Source organism: Lepidochelys kempii, chromosome 9 (assembly GCF_965140285.1).
Source record: "Lepidochelys kempii isolate rLepKem1 chromosome 9, rLepKem1.hap1, whole genome shotgun sequence".
Classification (NCBI taxonomy): domain Eukaryota; kingdom Metazoa; phylum Chordata; order Testudines; family Cheloniidae; genus Lepidochelys; species Lepidochelys kempii.
Window position 1 is genome coordinate 61883571 of NC_136388.1, and position 8270 is coordinate 61891840.

Sequence of the window (8270 nt, forward strand, 5' to 3'; positions counted from 1 at the left end):
TCTAAAGTGATCACTCTCCTTACAATGTGTATGATAATCAAGTTGGGCCATTTCCAGCACAAATCCAGGTTTTCTCACCCACCCCCCCACACACAAACCCAGTCTCCTGCTGGTAATAGCTTATCTAAAGTGACCACTCTCCTTACAATGTGTATGATAATCAAGGTGGGCCATTTCCATCATACACATTGTAAGGAGAGTGGTCACTTTAGATAAGCTATTACCAGCAGGAGAGTGGGGTGGGAGGAGGTATTTTTTCATGCTTTGTGTGTATATAAAAAGATCTTCTACACTTTCCACGGTATGCATCCGATGAAGTGAGCTGTAGCTCACGAAAGCTTATGCTCAAATAAATTGGTTAGTCTCTAAGGTGCCACAAGTACTCCTTTTCTTTTTAAGGATTAAACTCATAACCCTAGGTTTAGCAGGCCAATGCTCAAACCACTGAGCTATCCCTGCCCCATTGTCACTACTCTCACAAGGTGCAGGGCAATAGAGAACCAGTGAATTAAGCTCAGCTGAATTAAGGCCACTTTTATTCCAATAAGAATGTCCACACAGGTGTTTAATGTAGTTAATTATACATGTTAAATTCATACTTCTAGTTAATTTGCATTAACTTTCCAGAGTGTCCCTATGTAACATATATAAATGAAACATATAATTCCTATTGGAAATGTCAATTTTATTTTTGTGTTTCAACAGTTGCAAACTGAATTTCTTCTTGGAATGTTTCATTCTGTGGAAATTCTCGACACTTTGTCCCATTTTGGGATCAAACAAATGTTGAAATATCAGAATTTCCTGTGGGATGGAAACTTTGGTTTCCAACCAGCTCTAAGGCATGCGGCCGTAGAAAATAATCACCTCTAGAAACAAAGATACAATGAAGGCTCCTACGTTTGTGAATTAAACAGATCTCTATTGCACCATAATTGCACCTGAATTCCTCAGATAAGACTCTCTGCTTCAGTACGTTCACCTCTGCAAGTCCTATTGGGCTGTTCTTGTTGCTTAACCACTTTTTGAATTAGACCTCATGTAATCTGTGTGAGATGCTGGGGATGAGATTTGTTATTTCACAAGTAGGTAAATGGATGATTAGAGTAGCTGTGACTTTCCCAAGGTCCGTCAGTGATTCAATGTGGGATCTGGAAGCAATGCAATGCACTTGTACATTGTAGGAGCAAATGTGGGCTAATTGAATCTGATCTTTCAAACAAGAATTGGCCCCCTTAGCCTTGGAGTTAGGAGAGTGCATCTTGCCCTTTGTTCAGTGAGATTTTCTTTCAATTTCATACTGCTCCATTCTTTACCCTTTCAAATATCTGCCGCACCTTGGCTGCTGGCACGCAGCCTTCTCTCAGGATGGTGATGCCACCTGGGGAGGAAGCACCAGAAAATTAGGCTTGTTGCTGATCCCTGAGTCACAGAAGCAGGGAAAGGAAATGGGCCATGCAGGAAAGCATGCTTGAGACAGCACCACAAGGGTCAATTAGGGCCAAGTTTTCTCAAAGACCCCCCAATAGGTCAAATAATTGAAAAGCCTATGAGGATCTGAAGCTGACCCAGGAGCAAGATGGCTCCTCTAGAAAACCAGCAACCCCTCACACCGTACAAACACATTGGGTCAACCTTTAGTCAGGGGACACAGCACCTCCCACTGAACCACCCCTTCAATCTAGACTTCAGTTTTTCATTAGCAGTGACACAGCCCAGCTGTTCTAAGAGCTAGCAGAGTGCTATGTCCTTGTGGCCTGAAGCTCTTATAAGTTCTACCATTACTCCAATGGCCTGGAAAGGGATGTGTTCCTCGGCCGCAGAAAAACTACCTCTATACTTGAAACACTGTTCCTTTTATAAGCCTTAAGTTTCATGTGGCCCATTGCTTCTACTTTCCATCTCCTGCTCTGTGATCCCAGAGGACATTCCCCTCTTTGACGGGCTGGTGAAAGTACAGAGCTTGAGAGCCATTGCTCTCTGCACACTCTTCTGAGTGGTTGAGGCTAATGGCAGCAGCTGAATTAAAAAAGAGATGGCTCTAAAACTCACCTTCATCGATCTTTGTGCAGTTGACCACTGTGGATGCCACCACCTCGTTGGATTCCCCATCACAGAGAACCCCCTCTAGCTTGTGGCCAAGACGCCTGGTGGGAAAAGAGAGAAAATACAAACCAATTCATACCATCTTAGGGTGAGATTCACCCCTCTGCACAGGGCCAACTCAAGGCCTAGTCATCACTTAAGGCCTATGGCTATAAGCACTTCCTACATCTTTCCTGCCTGAAATGTCAGCTACTATTGTAGCACTTGATTAATCGACAGGATACTCACGAGATGACCATGTCGTGGTGGGTGCTGTCAGTCTCTCCACTGGGATTAGCAGAGGTGATGGCCAAGGGGCCCGTCATGTCTATCAGATGGACGGTGATGGTTTGGTCAGGCACTCTGATCATTATGCTGTCTTTGGTCCCCACTCGGTCATAGCCTGCTCCAACCCCTTGTCCGAGAAACAGACCGAGTTTGCAAATAAGAGTTTCGTGCCGTACATTGTGCATCATCATGCAATGCATCATATCTACTTCCTCAAAGTTTGCAAGTCCCCAGTACTACAGGTATCTTTGTTCAAGTTAACAAGTGTGGATTGCCGAGGATTAGTAGCAACATAGAGAAGAAATGCCCAATGGTGACTTTGTAAATAAGAGGAAAGAATTTGTGAAATAAAAAATAAGACAAAAAGCCAGATGTTCAGCAGCTGTAAGCTAGCGTGGCTCAGCTGAACTGAGCACAGTAGTTCTAACTTCCAGCAGCTGAGGAGCTGGCCCCAAATAGTTATTCTTTATTTCAAATAATCCCCTGAAACACTTCTAAACAAGTTCAGACTGTGAATCATGCTGCTGACAGAAATGTGATTTAAAATCTCTTCGGTGTTGCATCTCGTTGGGAACTCTAAAGGAGTTGGGTTGGAAAACAGGAGTATGAAATGCCCCATAAGTGTCCACTTGGTCCTTCTATATTTCCAAACCACACATTGGAGCCATTGTCTTGTAGCTGTAAGCAGTACACCAGTCAGTAGCTGTAAGCAACAGCAGTGGGGTGAGAGCTGCAGGTACACTGAACCTTACTAAAAAGCTCAATGCTGAGGCTGGTTTGGCTCCTGATGTCGTGACCCTCATCAGCCCGCTCTGCCTACATGTGGTGAAGCTCCAGCTAAACTTTTTAGGGAGAGGGATAAGAGCAGCGCTGGAAATGCCTTAACTTTGCCAGGGGCTGCATTGGATGAAATGCTCTCAAGTCATTGCCCAGGGAGAGATTTGAACTTTGAAGATGCAAAGCCAGAGACCTGGAAAAGGAAAGAAGCAATAAGAGAGAAGATGCCCAGTTTACTCACCTAACTTCTTCAGCCATTCTCCTTTCTTGATGATGCAGCCAATGCCTCCAGGGTAAACATTCTCCATAAAGTCCCAAAGCAGAGGGCTGAAGGGGGGAGCAGCAGCTCGCAACTGGTCCAGGTTTGAAATGAAGATGCAGATGGGCTTCTCTTGAGGCCTGTCCTGTGAAAACCAAGAGGAGGAAGATGTTTTAAGAAAAATGTAAAGAGTGAAAATCTCTGCAAAGGGTACCCCTGCAGTCAAACACAACCTGCTGAGTCTTGCATTGCAGCCACCACACTTCCCAGGGACAGTGGGTTCCAGCATGCAATGTACCATCTTAATACTCAGAGCATGAGGGACAATTGCATGCTGGGACTTGTGTCATTGCTGGGTTTAATACATGGATATTAAAGAGGAGGGAGAGGTGTAACCTGTCCTATTAGGTGCAGATTTCAGACGCTTGATGAGTTACCTTCACAGCCCTGAGTTGGATAAAGATGGGAAGTCCCCCTGCTCTAGACCCAACTAGCATAGTATAAAATAACCTTCCTGTAGTCATTAAGCAAGTTCTTAATAGTTTGTATCCAGGACCATGATTTTCTTCTCACTTACACTGGTGTAAATCAACTATAATGACACTGAGTCCCACTGGTTCTCATAAACTGATCTGTACCTGAAAACCTGTTTTGTTCAATTCCCTGCTGCTCTGACCTACACATGTGAGAGAACCTGTGGCATTAGCAAGTACTAGTTACATCTCTCAGTCTTCACAACCTGCCTTGATGTATATCCTAGATCAGGCTATAGTGGTGGAGAAAAGAAAGACAACACACTTTGGAACGCTCAGTTCTTGAGTTACATCACTTTTGGTGAAGCCAGGTGACTAACCCAGCAGGAATGTATTTACATTCTATTTATACTACCCCACAGACTGCAAGAGCTTAGACTTGGCACTGAATGAGGAAATATAAAGAGAGCCTCTGTTATTGACGCTTATTCTAGATGTCTGATCAGAGAGGCTATAACTCCTGTTTTTCTGGGATAGCAAGAAAGTGCCTAATGGAGAACAGACGGGGAGGCAAACCCTAGTAGAGATGGGCTTAAGCTTCAAAGTTGGGATCTGGATCCAGTGTATCGAATTTTTCCAAAATTTGGGAATGTTCAGAACTGGGATTCTGGCTCAGCCCTTTATAGAGGAAGAGGATGAATTCAGATTTGGACCCAGATGTCACAAGTTTCAGGGCTATTTGGATTCAGATATTAGTTTTGGGCCCATCGCTGTTTACCAGATAAACTAGAGTGAAGCAGCTCTTAGATTACTAGATTCTGCTCTCAGTACACAGCTGTGTGTCTAGAGTAACTCCATGGAAGTCAATGAGTTAATCCTGTTTGACAGTGTAACTAAAAGCCGAATATGGCTCATGGATTTCTGCTATGCTTATTTACAAACTTCATAGCAAAAATACACTGTACAGCCAGACTCTAGTTGGCAGCCGGTATCAAATGGAGTGCCCGAAGGGTCGGTCCTGGGGCCGGTTTTGTTCAATATCTTCATAAATGATCTGGAGGATGGTGTGGATTGCACCCTCAGCAAGTTTGCAGATGACACTAAACTGGGAGGAGAGGTAGATACGCTGGAGGGTAGGGATAGGATACAGAGGGACCTAGACAAATTGGAGGATTGGGCCAAAAGAAATCTGATGAGGTTCAACAAGGACAAGTGCAGAGTCCTGCACTTAGGACGGAAGAATCCAATGCACCGCTACAGACTAGGGACCGAATGGCTCGGCAGCAGTTCTGCAGAAAAGGACATAGGGGTTACAGTGGACGAGAAACTGGATATGAGTCAACAGTGTGCCCTTGTTGCCAAGAAGGCCAATGGCATTTTGGGATGTATAAGTAGGGGCATTGCCAGCAGATTGAGGGACGTGATCGTTCCCCTCTATTCGACATTGGTGAGGCCTCATCTGGAGTACTGTGTCCAGTTTTGTAGTCCACACTACAAGAAGGATGTGGAAAAATTGGAAAGAGTCCAGCGGAGGGCAACAAAAATGATTAGGGGACTGGAACACATGAGTTATGAGGAGAAGCTGAGGGAACTGGGGATGTTTAGTCTACGGAAGAGAAGAATGAGGGGGGATTTGATAGCTGCTTTCAACTACCTGAAAGGGGGTTCCAAAGAGGATGGCTCTAGACTGTTCTCAGTGGTAGCAGATGACAGAACAAGGAGTAATGGTCTCAAGTTGCAGTGAGGGAGATTTAGGTTGGATATTAGGAAAAACTTTTTCACTAGGAGGGTGGTGAAACACTGGAATGTGTTACCTAGGGAGGTGGTGGAATCTCCTTCCTTAGAAGTTTTTAAGGTCAGGCTTGACAAAGCCCTGGCTGGGATGATTTAATTGGGGATCGGTCCTGCTTTGAGCAGGGGGTTGGACTAGATGACCTCCTGAGGTCCCTTCCAACCCTGATATTCTATGATTCTATGACTCCAAACTGACAGACTGAGGGGCATGCTGTTTACACATATGTACAGGTCTGGCTGGTTTACAGATAGAGGCACAAGTTCTAGGTAGAAAGACAGCAGCCGATATTGTGTTCACACCTTGATTCTATAGATTTTCTCAATGGCTTCTGGCTGTTTGCAGGAAGCTGCCAACGCATAGACTGTGTCCGTAGGCACTCCACACACTGCACCTTCATTCAGCAAGTTTGCAATGCTCCTCAGGCTGCTGGTACGATGGGAGCTGGGGCAGAAACAGGGTGGAGGCTCTTTAGTGTCCTCCTTTGTCATCTCAACCTGTAAGTGGTCAGGGAAACAACAAATCCACAACTCTCTGAACATGCTAACACATTAAATCCAGTATCCCATGTTGTGGTCAGAGGATGCGACTGCTATACAAAATTGTCCTACAGAAATGGCCAAGGAAAGTCCCGTATGATTCCCATAGGTATTTGTTATAGAGTTGCATTTCAAGAGCTTTCTTACTAGTCTAAACATAAAGACACAACCAACCTGTCTGACTGAATTGCAGTTCCCCAGGAAGGAAGGAAGGATCTGAACCATCCAATCAATCAACCCTAATTACATGGGACAGCCTTGGTCATGCCTACAATACTAAAGGATATTTAAAGCCTTGGTCATGCCTACAAGTAAAGGATATTTAAAGCTAATAGAGACAATGGAAGACTCTGGGAAGAGACAACATCCCAATTTAAGATGCTTTTCATTCCCCAAAAGTTTGTGGCATTCTACACTCCTTAAAGCTGTTGAAAACTCCTGGATTGTAGTCCACTGGTTCTACTAGGTCCTGGAGTCCTAGCTTTGGAATCCAAGAGGGGTGGGAGTCACATGTAAATGTGCCTCTCCTCTCTCCATGTTTCCAGGCTCTTTATTTGTGAAGGACAAAAGCTTATTTTCAGTCTATAGCCCACTACAACATGGCAATGCTACAGCTGCAGTGAGTTAGGTTTCCAAATCCCATTAGAGTTCATCAGGCTGTTTTGACGATCTCAGGATAACTGTTTGTTTATTTAGTATACCAGAGGTGGGCAAACTACGGCCTGCGGGCCCATCCTGCCTGTCTCTTGAGCTCCCCGCCGGGGAGGCTAGCCCCCAGTCCCTCCCCTGCTGTCCACCCTGCTCCTGCAGGACAGCCCAGTAGCATGTCTGGCTCCAGCCAGTCAGCACGGCTGCCAGACATGCTGCTCTGAGTGGCCTGGTAAGGGGGCCAGGAGTCCCGGGGGGCAGTCAGGGAGCAGGGGGCGGTTGGATAGGTGTGGGAGTCCCGGGGGGCGGCCTATCAGGGGGAGGTTGGATGGGGTGGAGGTTCTGGGGGGGCAGTCAGGGGACGGGGAACAGGGGGGCTTGGAAAGGCATGGGAGTCCCAGGGGGCCTGTCAATGGGGTGGGGGTGTGGATAGGGGTCAGGGCAGTCAGGGGATAGGGGGCTTGGATGGGGGCAAGGTCCAGGGAGGGGGCGGTCAGAGGACAAGGAGCAGGGGGGTTGGATGGGTGGGGGATTCTGAGGGGGGCAGTCAGGGGGTGGGAAGTGTGAGGGGTCGGATAGGGGGAGGGGCCAGGCTGTTTAGGGAGGCACAGCCTTCCCTACCTGGCCCTCCATATAGTTTTGCAACCCCAATGTGCCCCTCGGGCCAAAAAGTTTGCCCACCCCTGTAGTATACCCATAATGGAGAGTGAGCTCACTATACCATGCAGCTGGACTCTTACCCTGAAGAGAGGGGGTCCCATCATTATGAGGTCTTTGCCAAATATGCAGTTTGCTAGCGATGCCGTTGCTCCGTAGATGCAGATGGCACCGAAGATGGACAGCATCACAACTAGAAAAACAGAAGACCCAAGATGCCAGGATGGGGGAAGGATCAAGTTCTACCTTTTCCTTGGAGGAATCTTGTTTCATGTGTGGCAGCTTCATATAATTGAAAATTAATCTGTTTTTTATTCTCCCATGCAAAATTGCATTGGCAACATGCGGGAATCAAAACATGTCACATTCTTGCACATTTGAATTATTTTACAGCATTAACCATTTGTTTCCCATCAAGAATGCACAGCAGTTTCCTGTTTCTTTTTCATTCTGAACATGCTCAGAACACTTTCCCCACCTAGACACAATGTGCTGTGTTCCTGAAGTTAGGAATGATCTGCAACTTCTCACCCAGACTTACTCTCAAGGGGCACTGGGAGGTGTTCCACTGTAAACAGCAGGAAACAAATGATCAAAACCTCCATCACAAAGGTCAAGCAAAGGAGCACCAGGTTCGAATAGGAAGCTGCAAAAAGAGTGGGAGGAGAAAACATGGTCCATGTCATGGAAAGGTCTGCAAAGATATTACACTAACACCCACAATTCTCAACTCAGATTAATCCACACAGAGG

At 46.1% G+C, this 8270-nt stretch overlaps 1 protein-coding gene across 1 annotated transcript; it reads right to left on the minus strand.

Annotated features, from left to right (window-relative positions):
* Positions 1-401: 401 nt before the first annotated feature.
* Positions 402-7683, minus strand: LOC140916935 (threonylcarbamoyl-AMP synthase-like). Its single transcript, XM_073358832.1, has 6 exons — positions 7602-7683; positions 5977-6171; positions 3392-3554; positions 2335-2500; positions 2053-2147; positions 402-1381 (listed from the first exon to the last, which is right to left on the minus strand). Exons 1-6 carry the CDS (start codon positions 7623-7625, stop codon positions 1296-1298), a joined length of 729 nt encoding a protein of 242 aa, XP_073214933.1. The 5' UTR covers positions 7626-7683; the 3' UTR covers positions 402-1295.
* Between the last annotated feature and the right edge of the window lie 587 nt (positions 7684-8270).

Excerpts from the sequence above, each read along its gene's own strand:
- LOC140916935 (XM_073358832.1), bottom strand. The coding sequence starts at position 7,625 with ATGATGGGACCCCCTCTCTTCAGG. Across the intron at positions 6,172-7,601 it reads TGGGACCCCCTCTCTTCAGG|GTTGAGATGACAAAGGAGGA; the intron begins GTAAGAGTCCAG and ends GACCACTTACAG. Across the intron at positions 1,382-2,052 it reads CTGCACAAAGATCGATGAAG|GTGGCATCACCATCCTGAGA; the intron begins GTGAGTTTTAGA and ends CTTCCTCCCCAG.